The following is a 19,390-nucleotide window of genomic DNA, read 5'->3' as shown; positions in this document are numbered from 1 at the left end:
ACAACAGAGGTCTGAGACCAGACCGGGGGCAAAAGAAGGAGGGAGTGGAGAAGGAAATGGCAAACCACTCCAGTATTCTTGCCTGGAAAAGTCCATGGACAGAGGAGGCTGGCGGGCTGCAGTCCATGGGGTTACATGACTGAGCATGGGTGCACGAGGGTGGAGGGAGATGGGTTGGTAGCAATAAAGTGGGAGAACTAAAAAAAAAAGAAAGAAAGAAAAAGAAGGAGGGAGGAGTGGGAGACAGAAGGATGGGAGGGCGCTCGGGGCAAGAAGACAGTGCACTGGGATTGACGGGCCCAAGCTGTCAGGACATAGGGTGGGGCCGACTGGACGTGGGAGTCAAAGACCCCGCCCCTTCAGACGTCAATTCCCGGGGCGCCCAGCCCTCCCCCGCGGCCAGAACCCCCGGGCGGGCTCCTCCCGTGGGAACTGCTGTCTCGGCAGCGGGCACCCAGCCACGTGGGTGCCAGGAATGAGGCTTGGCTGCAGGGCGGGCGCTTGCCTGGGTAGCGTTTGTTCCGGGCCCTCTCGACGGGGCTGCACCTTGCTTGGGACTGGGGAGGGGGCGGCTCTGGGCGGAGGCCTCGCTGGGAGGGCGGGTGCAATGGGCGGGCCCAGGGAACAGAAGGCATTTCTTCTCCCGCCAGCGCGCCCGCGGAGCAGCGGCTGGGCAGCGCCCGGGAGCTGGTTAGAGCTGCAGGTTCTCAGGTCCTTCCCCTGCTGTTCAGAATCTACACTTTAACAAGATCTCCGGGTAACTCTTACGCACATTTCCTTTTGAGAAGCCCTGTTTTGCAAGTGTCGGCCGGCCTGTGTATTTACAAATAAGGCAAATAAGTAAATGTCTACACATTTCCAGTTAATACAATAAATAACTCATGGGTGTACTGCATGGTAACTAAAAATAATAATGTTGTATGGTAATTCAAAATTTGCTGAGAGTGGATCTTACAAGTTCTCAACACACAAAAAATGTAACTAGATGTTAGCTAGATATTGTGGGAATCAATTCAGTGTATACAAATATCAAATCATGTTATACATCTGAAACTTAAATGTTTTATGTCAGTTATATAGCAACTAATAATTAAATCATAAGGGGGAAAAAATGTGAACTTCTTTTCATTTCTTCTTTAAGTTTCAGTTAGGGCATTACCTTGATTTTTTTTTTTAAGAAAAATAGGAGTATGTGAATAGGATATTTTATCTGTTAATTTCATTCCATTACTGGAAAGCAATATTGCCAGAAGTGAAAGTCACTCAGTCGTGTCTGACTCTGCAACCCCATAGACTGTAGCCTGCCAGGCTCCTCTGTCCATGGACTTCTCCAGGCCAGAGTACTGGAGTGGATAGCCAGTCCCTTGTCCAGGGGATCTTCCCAACCTAGGGATCGAATCCAGGTCTCCCGCATTGCAGGAGGATTCTTTACCGTCTGAGCCACCAGGGAAGCCCAATATTGCCAGAAACTTATTATAAAAGAGGGTGTGGGGTCTGCTGGGGCTGGAAACCCACCGATGAATACCCACTCCTATTTTTAGTCTGCAGTGTCAGCCCTGAGTAGACAGAAATGGGAGTAGGCAGCCCTTGAACCTGAGGATCTTAACTTCTGGCGGGGTAGATGAGACAGATGTATATTGCTGCCTCCCGAACCTCAGTTTCCTCACCCATGAAATGGGCATAAACAGTCATCAGTCAGGGATTCCCAGGTAGCGCTAGTGGTAAAGAATTCACCTGCCAATGCAGGAGACGTAAGAAACATGGATTTGGTCCCTGGGTCAGGAAGATCCCCTGGAGTAGGAAATGGTAATCCACTACAGTATTCTTGCCTGGAGAATCCCATGAACAGAGGAGCCTGGCAGGCTACAGTCCATGGGGTCGCCAAGAGTTGGACACAACTGAAGTGACTAAGCACGATCATCAGTCATGTCTGCCTGCCTCCTCAAGGGGCTGGACAGGCTCCAATGAGCTTGGGGACAAGGAGGGGCTTTGTGAGCTGCCTGGTACCTGAGGGATGTGAGGCCTGAGAGTGCCCTGCTTATAGCTATCTTCTGGTGTGTATCGCGGTCCTTCAGGGTCCAGCCCTCAGGCTCCTCTTTTTCTCCCAGAGCCCCTCTGTCTCTATGGTCTCACTCTCTCTTCCGCCTTCCTCCCCATCCCCACTTCCAAAAAACCCACACCTGTCTGAACCTTGCTGCAAATTAGAACTGTTTCTGTGGAGAGCGAGCATGCACTGGGTGCTGACTACAAGCCAGGACCCTTCCTGCACTGGACCTTTCATGCCGGTCCAGAGACCTGCTAATAATATCCCATTGAGCAGATGAGGTGTTACTCACTTCATGTATTCTGATGGGACTTCTGGGCCCATCACTTCATGGCAAATAGATGGGGAAACAATGGAAACAGTGAGAGACTTTATTTTCTTGGGCTCCAAAATCATTGCAGATGGTGACTGCACCCATGAAATTAAAAGATGCTTACTCCTTGGAAGAAAAGCTATGGCCAACCTAGGCAGCATATTAAAAAGCAGAGGCATAACTCTGACGAAAAATTGTCTGTCTAGTCAAAGCTATGGTTTTCCCAGTAGTCATGTATGGATGTGAGAGTTGGACTTTAAAGAAAGCTGAGCACCGAAGAATTGATGCTTTTGAACTGTGGTGTTGGAGAAGACTTGAGACTTCTCCAAGTCTTGAGACTCCCTTGGACTGCAAGGAGATCTAACCACTCCATCCTAAAGGAAATCAGTCCTGAATATTCATTGGAAGGACTGATGCTGAAGCTGAAACTCCAATCCTTTGGCCACCTGATGCGAAGAACTGACTCATTTGAAAAGACCCTGATGCTGGGAAAGATTGAAGGCAGGAGGAGAAGGGGATGACAGAGGATGAGATGGTTGGATGGCATCACCAACTCGATGAACATGAGTTTGAGCAAGCTGGTGATAGACAGGAAGGCCTGGCATGCTGCAGTCCACAGGGTTGCAAAGAGTCAGACGTGACTGAGCAACTGAACTGGACTGAACTGAGCAGATGAGAAAACTGAGGCTCAGCGAAAGGGAGTGGTTTGTGCCCAGGGTACACAGCCAATAAGAGGCCACGCTGGAACTGGAACTCAAGCTTTTGGTTTCTCCGACAGCGGGTTTCTTTGGCTGGAAAACAAAAACCGATTTTCCATGACCTTAAGGACGACTCCATTTGCACCCCCCCCCGCCCCCACCGCAGAGATCTGCCTGAAGCCACGCCCTGGTTCTAGAATAGTGCTGTTTCCTCCTTCCCTCAGGCATCCCTCATTTGTCTCATGAATATTTATAGACTCCAGGAGTTGGAAAAAAAAAAAAAATAGTGAAGTCGCTCAGTCGTGTCTGACTCTTGGCGACCCCATGGACTGACTCTTTACGACCCCATGGACTGTAGCTCACCAGGCTCCTCCGTCCATGGGATTCTCCAGGCAAGAATACTGGAGTGGGTTGCCATTTCCTTCTCCAGGAGTTGGGATACCCAGAAAACAAACTCTCTGCCCTCTTGTCGATTCTGTTCCAACAGACAAAGAGGCAACAAATAGGTAAACACACAGCATGATGTGTAGATGGTGCTGGGTGCTATGGAAACAATAAAGCAGAGGAGAGGGTGAGGAAGGGAGGTTGCCATTTATTATTTTTTAAGTTTAAAAAAAATTTTATTTATTTTTGGCTGCCCCGGGCCTTCATTGCCACACCTGGGCTTTCTCTAGTGTGGCATGCGGGGGCTACTCTCTAGTTGCAGTGCAGGAACTTCTCATCGCAGTGGGATCTTCACAACCAAGGACTGAACCCCATGTCGCCTGCATTGGCAGGCAGATTATTAACCACTGGACCACCAAGCAAGTCCCAAGGTTGCCATTCTAACTGGGTAGTTAGAAAGGCCTCACGGAGAAAAAGACCTGGAAGAACTGGGAAGAAGCCATGTGGCTAAGAGGGAACAAATGTGTCAGGCAGATGAAAGCAATCACAAAGGCTCTGAGATAGGAGAGCTCTGGCTTCGAGAAGATCAGTGTACCCGCAACAGATGATGGAGGGCAGAGGGGGAGGAGATGGGGGTGGGGTATCCCATGGAGCCTTGTGTGGAGTGGAAGGACTCTGGCTTTTACTCCAAGTGAGATGGAGGCATTAAAACACATGATCTGACTTCTGTTTGAAAAAGATCACTCTGGCTGCTGCGTTGAAACCACCCTCTCAGCAGCAAGTGCAATAGCAGGAGGGGCCAGCAGGGAGGCTCCAATAATCCAGGAGCGGGGTGATGGCCACAGAGGTGGCAGTTAGCTGGGTGAGGGGCAAGATGGGGCCAGAGCCTGACCCATGTTTTGAAGGTAGAGCCCACAGGACTTGCTGACACATTCGATGTGGAATGGGAGAGGAAAAAAAAGAATACGAAATGGCTTCAGATGCTCAGCCCAAGAACTGGAAGTTGCCATTTGTTGTGAGAGGAGCAATTCAGCTCAAGAATTCAGTTTTTGACGTGCAAAATTTGAGGAACATAAAGAGACATGGAGAAATGTTATGTAAAATTAAACAAATGGGTATAGAGGTCAGAAGAGAGCTCTGGGCTGGAATGTATAAACCTGGGACTTACCAGCACAGAGATGGTATTTAAAGCATGAAACTGAATGAGATCACCAAGGGAGTGAGTGTAGACAGAAAAGCTAAGAGGACCAGGGAATGAGTCCTGGGCACTTCACTGTTTAGTGGTTGAGGGGATGAGGAGGAAACCACAAAACAGTACTCAGTGAAATAGAAAACTCAGGACAGTAAGATCTCTTAAAAGCCAAGTGAAGAAAGTATTTCAAAGAGGAGGGAATGGCCAGCTGTGTCACCTGCAATTTATAGATCTAGGAAAATATGAGGATTAAGAATTGACAGGACTTCCCAGGTGGTCCAGTGGTTAAGATTCTGCCTGTCAATGCTAGGGACACAGGTTCAACACCTGGTCCGGGAAGATTCCACATGCCGCAGAGCAACTAAAACCCATGCACCACAACTACTAAGCCCGAGTGCCTAGAGCCTTTATATGTGAGAATATGTTAGGTGAATTATATCTTGATAAAGCTCTTTTTGAAAAAAATTGATGACTGGATTTACCAGTGTGAAGGTGACAGATGACCTCCACAAAAGCAGTTTTGGTCTAGTGGTGGGGACAAAACCTGACTGAGGTGTGTTCAAAAGAGAACTGAACAAGTGACGGCAGCAAGTATGAACATTTTCAAGGAGTTTTACTATATAGATAGTGCTCTACTTATAGTGATTCAATTTATAATGTTTTGACTTATAATAGTTCAACTTACAAGTTTTCAACTTTGAAAGTGAAAGTGAAGTCAGTCAGTCATGTCTGACTCTTTGCGACCCCATGGACTGTAGACTACCAGGCTTCTTCGTCCATGGGATTTTCCAGGCAAGAGTACTGAAGTGGGTTGCCTTTTCCTTCTTCAGAGGATCTTCCTGACAGAGGGATTGAACCCAGGTCTCCCGCATTGCAGGCAGATGCTTTACCCTCTGACCACCTTTTCAACTTTCCAGTGGTACAAAAGCAATACTCACTCAGTAGGAAATGTACTATGAATTTTGATCTTCTCCCAGGCTAGTGATATTCAGTACAGTACTCTCTCATGATGCATCTCAAGTGGCAACAAGCTGCAGCCCCCAGTGAAGCACGCTCTCACATCACATTGAGGGGAAACAACCCATACACTTAAACCATTCTTTCACTTTAAGCACAGGATTCAATAAATTACACAAGATAGGGGACTTCCCTGGCAGTGCAGTGGTTAAGACTCTGCACCTCCAATGCAGGGTGTATGGGTTCGATCCTTGGTTGGGGAACTAAGATTCTACATACTGTACACAGAACAGCCAAAAAAATTTTTTAAACTATTACATGAGATATTCAATTATTAAATAGGCTTTGTATTAGATGCTTTTGCCTAACTGCAGGCTAATGCTAGTGTTCTGAGCACATTTCAGGTAGGCTAGGCTAAGCTATGATGTTTAGTAGATTACATGTATTAAATGTATTTTCAACTTAGAATATTTTCAGATTACCATGGGTTTATGGAATGTAAGTCCTTCGTAAGTCAAGGAAGATCTGTATAAAGAAATGGGGTAGAGAGGAGGCAGATGTGAGGCCAAGAGAGACTTCATGGTTTTGTTGTGTTTTTTTTCTGAGATGCGAGAAGTTATGTTTCAGTGCTGATTGGAATGATCCAGGAGACGGGGGAAATGGCTCAAGTGAAGTCCTTGAGTGGGTGAGAGACAGGGAATCTGGTGTGTGAGTGGAGGGAAAGCACAGAGAGGAGCAAATGGATGAACATCCGAAGTAGCAGGAGCGAGGGACAAAATGCGGCAGACTCAGAGATTGGGTAGAAGGGGTGTTGAGAGTTTGCGGAAAGTGTCCTTTGATCACTTCTATTTTCTCAATGACTAGGAAGCAAGGTTAAGAGCTGAGGGAGGGTTGAGGGGAAGAGCTATCAAGGACTGAGGAGAAGTAAGACATTGTTTATAGGGGGACTTGCCTGATGGTCCAGTGGTTAAGAATCCACTTAGCAATGCAGGGCATACGGATTCAAGCCTTGGTCAGGGAACTAAGATCAGGGGAAACTAAGCCCACGTGCCACAACTACTGAGCCCACCCACCACAGCTAAGACCCAGTGCAACCAAATAAATACATTATTCTGCTTTTAAAAAAAAGAAAAAGAAATTGTCTATAGGACTGTGACAGAGTGACCAGACTAGATCATGTGCTAGGTCACATGGTAGGACAGTGCTAAGGGGCCCCTGGAAGAGGGCGGGGGTGACATTAAAGTGAAACCAATCATCACGGCTGTATGTCTTTCTCCAACTTCTGTCAGCTGTGTGGGTGCAAGTGCAGGGTTGTGGTTTTGGACTAACCAGGGTGTGGTTTTGCCAGGTGAGTGCAATTTAATACAAAAGGAGCAAGGGGATTGAGGGCGTATGCAAGGAAGTCATTATAATGACGGCCCATGGAATCTAAGCTGGTGAAGGAGGAAAGTCAGGACTTGAGAGAGGCGAGGAGCAGTAGGGGAAAAGGTGGAAAGATCAATGGACTGAAGGTCCTGGTGGGTCTGGAAGCGACGGAGCCGGGGTTCCAGAGGGAGTGAGCAGAAAAGACAGGAGGTGGTGTCAGGAGGATGGGATACTTGATAATGAAATTACACAGGGTAGGGGCACAATTATGAGTAATAACAAGGTCTGGGAAATTATCTTGGCCATGAGGGGCTGAGGCAGGGTGGAGGACAAGAACCATGGGAGGAGGGAATGGGTGTTCTCCATAGGGGAGGGTCATCTGTGTGTCACTGAACAAACCAAGTCATCCTCAGAGGCAGGGCCCTGGGTAGTGCATGGGCTTGGGATTCAGCCAAACCTCAGTATGAAGCCCCTCTTGCCCACCCCCTCTCATGGGAGTCGTACTCAAGTTAATCAGCTTCTCTGAGCCTCAGTTTTCTCTCATGCAAAGCAAGAGATCACTCCTAAGTCAAAAGATTATGTTCTGAAAATTGAATGAGCTGTGCAGAAAGTGCCTGGTGTGGTTTTAGGCACAGGGTGCTCTGTAATGTGGGTGGATCCCAGGATGTTCCTGTCTTGGGACTCAGAGCTGAGGAGGGGCTAATGTAGGGACCAAGACTCTCCCAGGACCCCTTCTCCTTTCCCACCATCTCAGATCATAGAAGGTGTGAGTGGAAGAGCCTGACTCCTATTTCTCTCCCATTTCACAGAATAGGAAACTGAGGCCCAGATAGGAAAAGTGACTTATGTGTGTCACTATGACTCAATTATCATATAGAGTAAGTTCCCTTGTAAAATCAGTTGAAGTCAGGATTAAGGCAGGACATTTGTATGAGGGGGGAAAGGCTTATATATAAAATTTGAAAGACAGTTGGACTCTTCAGGATGTACTTTAGCCATCATTCCCCTCCGTTCATTGGAACAATTAAAAGTTGATCTTGGTGAAAATGAAACCCTATGAGATTACCCCTGCTCTCTCGCCTCTTCTCTCTCCTCTTCCTACATCCCCAAGTCACACCCCCACCCCAGCACTGACGTTGAGGTCCTGTCATTGGTCAAACATTGGACCAATTAGCTTTGGAAATGGAAGTGTCAACAAAAGGGTGACTCACACCCCCTGAATTTGCCAATTGCTCCTCCTAGCCCAGACAGAAAGAAGGGGAGAGGAAAAGAGACCTCTTAACTTTCCTTCTTTAGGGAACTTAATTCCAGGGTACGGAGTGGGTGCAGCATCAGCCCACTCTCACAAGACCCTATAGTGAGTAGTTCCAGCCCTCGCCAGTCTCCTTGGGGTAAATCCTTTCTGCTTTCTGGACCGCAGTTTCCACATCTACAAAGTGGGAAGAGAGTAAACAAAATGATTGTCAAAGAGCCTGTCAGCTCAAGTCTTCAGAGTTCTAGGAATATGTGGCTTGGCCCCATCTCTGCTGCCCTAGCTGTCCAGGGACAAGCATGGGGAGATTGGGCCGAAGTGGATCCAGTAGGCACAATGGAAAAATCACTTCCTTAGGGAGGCTTTCCACGATTGCACCATCTAACAATGTATATGAATCTCTCTGGTTCTCTTCCCTCTCTTGAAAACTGTATCTTTTTAACACTCACACATATGATTGCTCTCCCTCCCATTGCCCTGTTCTATTTTCTCCTTAACACTATTATAAATGTCTTATTTATTTACTTACTTGACTATGGTCTTACTACACTAGAATGACAGTTTGAGAAGGGCAGGGATCTTGCCTATCACACACCAGAGTCTAGCTCAACACCTGGTACACAGTAGGTGCTTAATATGTCAGTGTTGGTTGATGAATGAATAAATAAGTGGATGAATGGATCCTGAAGGTGGTACCAGGCCTGTGCCAACTCTTCTAAGAAGAGCAGTTGGACAAGAGGACTTTGGAATCAGGAGACCTGGATTCAAGTCTCACACTGCCCATTAGAGTTGTATGACCTTAGGCATGTCACTTGACCTTTCTAAACCTTAGGTTCTTCATCTGTTAGTTGAGGATAATGATACCACATCTTGAGATGTATTTTTAGGAATTAGAGGTCATGTGTATAAAATATCTGTGCATAGTAGGTTACCCAGTAAATGTTACTTTCCCTTCTTTTCCTCCCTCTGCTGGGACGTGGAAGGGATAGGTCAAGGGTTTGGAGACTCTGGGTTCAGCTGAAGAATGTTTCTTATCTATTTCTTATCTTTCAAGAGAAGGTAAAATAAAATAGCAAGCAACTGAGCTGAGGATAGTGCATGCATGAGACTTGGCCCCAAGTCACAAAGCCAATGAGTGGAGCAAATAGCAGATTCCCACCCTGAACCCAGACAAGATGGAGAGAAGGGACAAGGGCAGGATCTTGCTTGCGCAGGCCTCCAGATAGAGGAAACAGGTGCTCTAGCCTGAGTCAGGTTCCTGGGATCTAGTCCTAGGTCCGTCTGAGGTAACCTGGTGACCTTGGAATGTCGTTTACTATTTCTAGGTCTTGGTTTCTCTGTTCATTGGACACATTGCTCTTGCCCAGCCTACCTTACAGAATGGGGGTGTTAAGAGAATTATATTTAAAGAATTGCTAGAAGAATGATGTTTAATTTAAAAGAGAATACTGCAAGGATTTCCCTGGTGATCCAATGGCTAAGATTCTGCACTCCCAATGCAGAAGACCTGGGTTCGATCTCTGGTTGGACAACTAGATCCTATATGCTGCAACTAAAGATTCCACATGCCACAGCCAAATAAATAAGTATTTTTTAAAAAGAGAGAATATTGCAGAGATGAATCAGACACAATTTCTAGAATTTTGCCACCAGCACCTATATTTAAAATAAGAAAAGATTAAACATGATAACAATAAGCCTCATCCCACTAGGCTCTGTAAAGTGGGAGAGAAAAACATGTAAATGTATTATTTCAATAGAACATATGAATATGTTTTGCCAACTATAAATAACCAAACCAAATTTTTAAAAAATATTTATTGAGCCCCTTCTCTGGAGCAGATGAGGAAACTGATTTAGAGAGATTTAGGGACTTGCCCAAGGACACACAGGACCTGAGAAGCTAAGAGGCTGGTAGGAAGGATTTCCACCTGCTGCCCAGGAAGCTGCTGCCAGAAGACCAACACTCCAGTTCCAGCTTCCCTCCAACCTCCAGCCCTGTGATGGCCCTGAGTCTGAGCAAGTGTAGTGGGAAGAGCAGGTGCTCACAGACTCTCTAGTGCGGGTTCAACACCAGGGCCTGTCTCACTTGCTGTGTGACCTTGAGACAGTCAAGCCCCTTCTCTGAGCAGGTTTCCTCATCCCTAAACCAAAACATGGGGCTTCCCAGGTGGCTCAGGTAGGCTTCCCGCCTACAAATCAGGAGACACGGGAGACATAGGTTCGATCCCTGGGTCCGGAAGATCCCCTGGCGGAGGGCATGGAAACCCACTCCATTGAATATCTTGCCTGGAGAGTCACATGGACGGAGGAGCCTGGACTACAGTCCATAGAGTAGCAAAGAGTCGGACACAACTGAAGCGACTGAGCAGGAGCATAAACCAAAACATTAACGCTAGCCAGGTAGAGGTGTGCTCGGGAGAGTACATTACAAAGTATCTACCTCGTATAGAAGTTTGTCACCTTTTCTCAACTCCGGAAGATTGCCTGAGAGCAGGAGGAGCACTGTGTTAAGTTGAACAATTGGCACAATCTCTCTGGGCTTCTGAAAATAGTGAATGACTAGGACCAGGCCCAATGATTTCTAAATTCCTTCCAGTGCAAAAAAAAAAAAAAACCTTAGTGGTCCAATTCCGCTACAAACTTCACAGGTCACTTCCTTCTCGTCTGCCTCTGGAGGGCGCAGTCCCTTTAAACCCAGGACGTGCCTTCCGCCCGAGCCAATCACCGCGAACAGAAGTTCTTTAAGGACCAAAGGAGGGAATTAAGCCGGAGCTGGAGGGCGGGCAGGGGCGTGCCATCCAGCCAATCGGAATCCTCCTGGCGACCAGTGACTCACGTGCAAAGCTTTGCTGACCAATGGCAGGCGCGTCGAGAGGCGGGGCGGTTCCCGCGGGTGACAGCAGTCCGAACCAATGGGCGTGTCGCCCGCGGCCTATAAGAGTCTGCTGGGCCCCGGGCGACAAGCTTTAGGGTCGGTTGGTCGTCGCCGTCGGAGGTGTGCCCTGGGTTTGCCTCGCCGTCGCTGCTGTCCGGTCCCTGCGTCCTCCGCGTTGTCCGGGGCCCAGCCGCTCTCCCTGCCCTCCTCCCCTTAATCGCCCCCCGGTTTCTGCCGTCGGGGCCCCGGGGCCGGGCTAATGATGCCGTCGGAGAGCGGAACGGAGGGCCGGGACCGGGCGGCTGCACAGGTGGGGACGGCTGCGGCCGCGGCGGTGGCTAAGGCCGCCCCGGCAGGCGGCGGCCCTGACCCGGAGGCCTCATCGGCCTCCCTCGGACAGCACCTGAGCGGGTTGAGCTGGCCGCAGGTGAAAAGGCTGGATGCGCTCCTGAGCGAGCCGATTCCCATTCACGGGCGCGGCAACTTCCCCACGCTGAGCGTGCAGCCCCGGGAGATCGTGCAGGTGAGAGGCACTGGGCGGTGGATAGGGGGTCTCCATCCTGAAGCTCTCGTGGCTGGGAGGTTCCCGGAGTCTGTTCGATTTGCTGGACAGCTGGGAAAACAAGGCTCGGGGAAGGACAAGGCAAAAATCGCGCAACCTTGATGGGAGTCCACATCTTACTACCCCCGCACCTCATAATCTTCTTTCCCCACTTGACTTTCCCGTCCCCAGCCCCTTGAGGAGCCCGGATGGCCCTAGGACCATTCACCTAGGTCCTGGCTGGAGGGGGCGGGAAGTGGGGAGGGACCTGGTCTGGGAGGAAGAACAGCCCGGTCTGCAAGGACAGGAGATGCCAAGCAGCCCTGGGTGGGTAGCTTTGCACGCTTGAGCCTGAGATAGTTCTTTTCATCTCCAAATCGTCATCCCCAGGTCTCATGCTCAACCCTTTACCTCTCTCTAGATTCTAGAAGCAGATTCTGTCTGTTCTCTGCTCCCACAGCCCACAGCTCAAGAGCCCCCTCCAGAAAGCTGAGAAATTCCAGCTAGGACTCCCTCTCAAACGGGGTTGTGTGGCAGGAAGAGATTACACGAGGCACCTGATGGCTGTGTGCTGGGGGAGCAACATCAGGTGTCCAGTTTAGCTGTTTCTTTCCTTTCCCAAGATTGGGAATGAGGGTTGAGTCTCTGGCCCCAAGCCCCTTCTCTCTCCTGAGGAGAAGAGAATTCTGGCAACTCCTTTCCTCTTTCACAGACTCCCTCTTCCCCTTACCTGGCCCTCAACAACCCTAAAATTGTTCTTTCACCTATACAGCCCAGGCACTGTCATGCTCTGAAATACTAATATGGTAATTACTGTACCCATTTTATAGCTGGGGAAGCTGAGGTCCCAAGAGGGGTCGTGAGCGCCATAAGATTTCCTAGAGGTGAAATCTTTGGTTTTCCAAAGATCTGGGTCTTTCCAAAGACCCAGAGAATCTTTGGTCTTCCCAGGAGCTGGTTACTGCAAGTTCAAGGCTTTCCCATTTCTTCCCAAGACTTCCCAAGTTCCCAAGACTCAATTTGTAGGTCTTAGCAGTTAGAAGAAACCAGAAAATCTAGCTGCAATTCCTGCATATTCCTGGCACCAGATGGGGAAGTAGACATACAAGGCAGGTAAAGCAGACCACCCCCCATCCCTGGCTCTTCTGTCTTAGCTTCCACAGAGGGGGAAGGTTGCTTGCTGGGGGATTACCTCTCCCTCCCTCTCAAGGAATGGGAGGGGGTGGGGGCAGATTCCCTAGGGTTGAGTCATCAGTGGCGAGGCATTCCTGGGCTGCCCTGCTGTCATGGGGCAATTAGGAACCAGTTGAGGTTTTTCTCCTCCTTGACAGTCAGGTCAAATTTGGGGCCCCAAATGCCGTATCCCCAGGACTATTATCTCAGGCATGAACCTAGTGTGGCAGTTCTCCTCTGCAGGGACCATGGGGTGGCCTAAGGGGAAGTCCCTGCCCCTGTCAGCATGGTCCAAACTGCCTTTACTGGTATGTTCTCTGTGCCAAGCCCTGTTAAGGACAGCAGGGGTACAGATGTGACTGAGACCCAGCCCCCTGGCTTTCCAGCTACTCTCATCCAGGTGGGGAAGGCTGCAGGTCAATAGGAGCTGACTCTACAATGTGATAATAGTACAATGTCTCCTAGACTAGGGTCAGAAATATACAGAACAGAGAGCTGCCGGCTGTGGGGGGGAGGAGGACTTAGAGACTTGGACTTAGAGACTTGGAGACAAAGTCTGACTCTGTGGAACCCTATGTAGCCCACCAAGCTCCTCTGTCCATGGGATTCTCCAAACAAGAATACTGGAGTGGGTTGCCATGCCCTCTTCCTGGGGAATCTTCCCAACCCAGGGATCAAACCTGCGTCTCTTACATCTCCTGCATTGGCAGGTGGGTTCTTCACCAGTAGTGCCCCTGGGAAGCCCAGTGTCCCTATCTGTTCAATGGGGATGGGTTGAACTGCTCTCCGTTGCCCCTTCTGCTTCCAGAATCCAAAGGGTCCTTTACCTGGCCGGTACAAATGCCTCCACAGGGAAGAAAGTCCATCTTCTGGCAGGAATTTGTAGCTGGCAGCTTCACAAGCTATTGGGATGTGTGTGTGTATATGTATGGTGGGGGGAGGGGGGTGGTCGGGCAGGGGGTACTGTTTGTGTGTATGTGGTGGGAGATGCTGGTTTGTTGACCTTGGGCTTCTCACCTGTGCTGAGTTGTCCCATGGTTCAAGAATTGGAAACTTTCTCCCTCTCTGCCCCCCCCCCAAGCCTTGCCTACAGCAGTAATCTGGGCATTTAGAGATACGATTCCTGCTTGTACCTGGGCTAGAGGAAACTACTCTCCTGTAGGAGGCCCCCACCCCCACCCCACCCACAAACAGTTCTGGGAGAACTGACTTAAGTTCAGCCACTTATTGACTGTGTGACCCTAAACAAGTCCTCTGCCCTCTCTAGATTTAGAGGATTGAATTAGTCTCTGATCTCTCCAGCTGCAGCCAAAGGGCCTGCCTTAGGTGGCTCCAGACTCAAGTTTTGTAAGCCTGCTGGCTGAAAGCACCTATGGTCTCACTGCAGGTCTCAGCAGCAGTCTGGGAGCAGAGTGGTTTGGGGGAGGGCCTTGGCACGAGGGCAAGGAGGGTGCAGCCATTGCCCCGTCCGTGGCTGGAAAGTCTGATTCAGGAGGCTCCAAGCTGCCCTGCAGTCCTTGGGTGTGGCAGTATCTGGGACTGCCTGCCAAGTTGGCTGCAGTCACACCTGGGAACCAGACAACAGCCGCTGGCTGGCTGACACAGCCAACCCCATGGCCTGACGCAGGAGTTTTAACAAGGGTACTCCTACCTACTCACCAGGCCAGATGCCATGCCCTGGGGTGGGCAGCAGCCTGGAGCAGGAGCTGGCACTGAGTAAGGCTCAGTCAGCTCTAATGGGACTTGGGGAGGGGGCTGGCCAGTGCTGCAGCTCTGCCAGGATCCTTGGGACAAGGTCTCTGGCCCGGTCCTCCCCTTGGCCTACATGGGCACAGCTGCCAGAGTGCGGGAAAATAGTCCCACAGGCTGGTCCCTTACTCCAGCCTCCCCTATCTGCCTGGTCAAGGCTTCTGCCAGCCCCACCTTCCTGCTCCCTAGCTACTCTGGCCCTGGGCTTCAGTTACTGGAGGGTTGCTCTCACTTTGAAACTCTGAAATGGAGAGCAGATTAGAGCCCTAGTTTCTGGTCTCTGCTCCTTCCAAACCCTGGATTAGTAATGCGGTAGAAAGCAGATAGGATTGGAAGTCAGCCATAAGTGAATCTGAAGGCCCCTCTGGGTGATGGCAACCCACTCCAGCATTCTTGCCTGAAAATCCCAAGGACAGAGGTGCCTGACAGGTTACAGTCTATGAGGTCACAAGAGTCAGACACGACTTAGTGACTATATCACCCCTGGGTGATCCTGTGTAGGTAATTCACTCCTCAGTTTCCCCATCTATAACCTGGAGATGTTAAAGATCTAACCCCTCATAGGTTCTGGTGAGAAGGCCCAATGCCTGGCCCCCCAGGTTCCTGATGGCCAGGATAATACCTTCCCCTAGTCAGGGGCCTCCTCCAGGAAGCTTCTTGGAGGGAGCCGCCCGCCTCAGATTGCCCCACTGCAGCTTGCCTCCTCAGCACTTAGGTGCATTCTTTGCAGTAATTCCCTGGGAGGCCAGCAGAGCAGCCGGGCCTGAAGCTGACTTGGCAGCAAGGCGGGGTTGCAGAATCGCTCAGGGTAGGAATGCTGCCTGGTCACTTTCTGTGTGTGAAGTACTCTGGGCTACTGAGAAAACAATGTCGGATCCCAGCTCCTCTCTTCTCCCCTCCCTGGTGCTAGGCCCAGGGAGACGCCTCTGCTGGAGGAACAGATTCAAGATGACACAGGTTTCCCTGTCACGTTCCTGTGTCAGCGGATGGGGTCTGCTACATTCTTTCCACTTAGCTCACTTCCCTGGTGGCTCAGACCGTAAAGCATCTGCCTACAATGTGGGAGACCCAGGTTCGATCCCTGGGTTGGGAAGATCCCCTGGAGAAGGAAATGGCAACCCACTCCAGTACCCTTGCCTGGGAAAATCCCATGGACGGAGGAGCCTGGTAGGCTACAGTCCATGGGGTTGCAAAGAGTTGGACATGACTGAGCAACTGCACTTTCCTTTCTGGCTCAGAAGGCTTCCTGAGATTTTGACCCACCCCCCTGCCCAAGAGCAGAAAGAGTCTGGGTTTTAACTTCCAGCCCTGCCATTTCTGAATGGCCTCTCCTCTGAACCTTAAGTGTTCTACTACTAGAAGCCTCAGTTTCTTCATCTGTAAAAATGAGTCTAATATTTGCTTTGCTGGGTCCTTGTAAAGATAAACGAGTGTGTCATAATCAAAAGAGCGTGCATGGACTTGAGAATTCAACTGACCTGGGTTCTGGTCTCAGCCTGACTACTCTATGACTTTGGACATGATTTTTCTGTGCCTCAGGTCCCCCACCTGTAAATTGGGATAATAATACATAAAAATTGGGATTATTATGAGGGTAAGGGAAGTAATGTATGTGAACTGCCAATTACATTCCCAACACATTTGAGCAGTTTGCATCAGGCCTGGCACAAAACTGCTTTACTTGCAGTTTTAGAGAGGTGGAATAGCGTAGTGGTTGAGACATGAACTAGAGTTTAATTCCCAGCTCTGCATTCACCGACTGTGTGACTTTGGGCAAATTACGTGGCCCCCCTGTCCTTCCAGTTCCCCATCTGTAGGGTGGGAGTTAGAGTACCTTCCAAATAGAGTTACTGTAAGAATTGTGTGAGTTTGTATCCTAATGCATAAAGTGCCTAGATCAAGACCTGGCATTTAGTAAATTCCATGCACCTATGTGTTATCATTATTGCTGTTCTGAGTCATTCCTCCAAAGGGGCCACTCTCCAGATTAGGAAATACAGGTTTAGAGAATGAAATGACTTTCCAAAGGCAAACCAGCTGGTAAGTGGTCAACAGTGATTGATGTCACTGTGGTTATTGCATGGAAACCCATAGCGGACCCCCCCAGAACCCAGGTCGCTGACAATTCTCCCTCCCGCCGGCCCCCCTGCAGGTCGTCCGCAGCAGCCTGGAGGAGCAGGGGCTGCGGGTGCACGGTGTGCGGCTGCACGGCTCGGCCGCCAGCCACGTGCTGCACCCCGAAAGCGGCCTGGGTTATAAGGACCTGGATCTGGTGTTCCGCGTGGACCTGCGAAGCGAGGCGTCCTTCCAGCTGACCAAGGAGGTGGTGCTGGCCTGCTTGCTGGACTTCCTGCCGGCCGGCGTGAGCCGGGCCAAGATCACGCCGTTGACCCTCAAGGAGGCTTACGTGCAGAAGCTGGTGAAAGTGTGCACCGACGCAGACCGCTGGAGCCTCATCTCGCTGTCCAACAAGAGCGGCAAGAACGTGGAGCTCAAGTTCGTGGACTCGGTCAGGCGCCAGTTCGAGTTCAGCGTCGACTCGTTCCAGATCCTCCTGGACTCCCTGCTGCTCTTCGGCCAGTGCTCGCCCACGCCCATGTCGGAGGCCTTCCACCCGTCGGTGACCGGCGAGAGCCTGTACGGGGACTTCGCCGAGGCCCTGGACCACCTGCGGCACCGCGTCATCGCCACGCGCAGCCCGGAAGAGATCCGCGGGGGCGGCCTCCTCAAGTACTGCCACCTGCTGGTGCGGGGCTTCCGGCCGCGGCCCAGCACCGACGTGGGCGCCCTGCAGCGCTACATGTGTTCCCGCTTCTTCATCGACTTCCCCGACCTGGCGGAGCAGCGGCGCACGCTGGAGCGCTACCTCGAGGCCCACTTCAGCGGGGCCGACGCGGCGCGCCGCTACGCCTGCCTGGTGACGCTGCACCGGGTGGTCAACGAGAGCACCGTGTGCCTCATGAACCACGAGCGCCGCCAGACGCTGGACCTCATCGCCGCGCTGGCGCTCCAGGCGCTGGCCGAGCAGGGCCCGGCGGCCGCGGCCGCCCTGGCCTGGCGCTGCCCCGCGATCCCCGACGGGGTGGTGCCCGCCACCACCATCAGTTACTACGTGACCCCCGTGCAGCCTCTGCTGGCCCGGGCCCACGCCTCCTATCCCACCTGGCTGCCCTGTAACTGACTCGGACCCTGGCCGGCAAGGACTCAGCCGCCCCGGATGGAGTGGGGCCTCCAGGAGGGCGGGGAGGACCCCGCCAGAGACAGGCAGCCGGGGCTAGGGGGCCCAGCACTGCTGCAGGGTCGGGCCTCAGACTGAACAGACCAGATTTCTCCCCCCGAGGGAGGGCCCCTGTGGACTGAAGGCCAAGCCGGGGTTCTCCGTAAATGGACTTGTTGGTTATTTGCACCACCCTTTTGGAGCAGCATAATTGTGGGTGCCGGGGTAATTCATCTTGAGGGTCAACTGCCTTTAGGAAGAGACAAAGAATGTTTGGGATGGTAGCCTCAAGGCCCATCATCTCAGGCTGATGTCTGTGGCCTAGAAAGGGTCTTTCTGGCTAGGGCCAGCCCTCAGTGAAACCAGCAGCCTCTAAGAGCCTGCAGCCCATGCAATGGCTAAAATATTGTTATGATATGGGAATCACTCACTTTGAGTTGGGCTGAACCACTAACTAGGAGGAGGGAAGCTGAGGCAGATGCCTAGGTTTGCAGAGGGATAAGTTTAGCGCAGCCCCCTAACACCCCTACCCCAAGCTGTCTAGGTGCGCCGTGGGCAGGAACCAAGCAGCCTGGGGTGGAACACAAGCCATGCTCCTGTCGGGGTGCTTCTCCCTTCCCCCACGCGGTGAGGAGCCCTCCTGCCTGGGAGCTTGTTTTCTAGAAGGTGCTGGGTCCAATGTAGCCACAGTCAAGTGATCCCACCCTACTGGCCTGGTTACAGGGTCCTCACAAGGAAAAAGAGAGGTATACCCCACCTCCCTTCCCATCCCTCTGGATTTGTTACTATTTTGCACTTTTAACACCTGCCAATAAAGATTGTCCACACTCAGCCTAGCACCATGCTTTCTCCTAGGAGAAGGACCTTTCATGGCTGTGGGGTCCGAGACTGCCTCTCGCACAGCCTGAGTCAGGCTTGTATTGTGGGAGGGGACTTTGGGGGATGGGGTCTGAGTCCTGGGCGGTGGTTAGGGAATGCCCCTCCTTCCCCAGCTTGGCGGTTGTACTACAAGCCTCTGTCTACACCTGTGACTTGCCCCTGCACATCACTTCAGCAAATCTCTTGCTAAAAAGCAGATATTTCAGTATTTCCTACCTGGAGTCCTGATGACCCTGAACCTGGCCTCATACTCCAATGCTCAGGGCTGCTTGACTCCATCTCTGCTCAACCTTCCCCAACCCTCCCCAGGAAGCAGGTGAACAAGGAGGGGGAATCTGGACTGGAGACCCTCCCTCTAGATGTGGCAGCTGGGGCTAGGGGGTGCTTCTGGCACCTCTAAAGCCAGAGCCCAGGTTTGGCCTCCCCACTGGGAGTTGTCGTTCAGTCGCTAAGTCATGTCCGACTCTTTGCAACCTCATTGAAACACACCAGGCTTCCCAGTCCACTGTCTCCCAGAGTTTGCACAAACTCATGTCCACTGAGTCAATGATGCCATCCCACCATCTCATCCTCTGCCGTCCCCTTCTCCTGCCCTCAATCTTTCCCATCATCAGGGTCTTTTCCAATAAGTCGGGTCTTTGCATCAAGTAGCCAAAATATTGTAGATTCAGCATCAGTCCTTCTAATGAATATTCAGGGCTGATTTCCTTTAGAATTGACTGATTTGACCTCCTTGCTGTCTCCTCCC

General features: G+C 51.1%; 1 protein-coding gene across 1 annotated transcript; it reads left to right on the top strand.

Annotated features, from left to right (window-relative positions):
• The first annotated feature begins 11,169 nt into the window (after positions 1-11,169).
• TENT5B (terminal nucleotidyltransferase 5B) lies at positions 11,170-18,594 on the top strand. Its single transcript, XM_043445829.1, has 2 exons — positions 11,170-11,606; positions 16,699-18,594. The coding sequence occupies exons 1-2, from the start codon at positions 11,343-11,345 to the stop codon at positions 17,725-17,727; spliced, it is 1,293 nt and encodes a 430-aa protein (XP_043301764.1). The 5' UTR covers positions 11,170-11,342; the 3' UTR covers positions 17,728-18,594.
• The last annotated feature ends 796 nt before the right edge of the window (positions 18,595-19,390 follow it).

Source organism: Cervus canadensis, chromosome 24 (assembly GCF_019320065.1).
Source record: "Cervus canadensis isolate Bull #8, Minnesota chromosome 24, ASM1932006v1, whole genome shotgun sequence".
NCBI classification, from domain to species: Eukaryota; Metazoa; Chordata; class Mammalia; order Artiodactyla; family Cervidae; genus Cervus; species Cervus canadensis.
The sequence above is the reverse complement of the archived record's forward strand: the minus strand, read 5'-3'. Positions and strand labels throughout refer to the sequence as shown.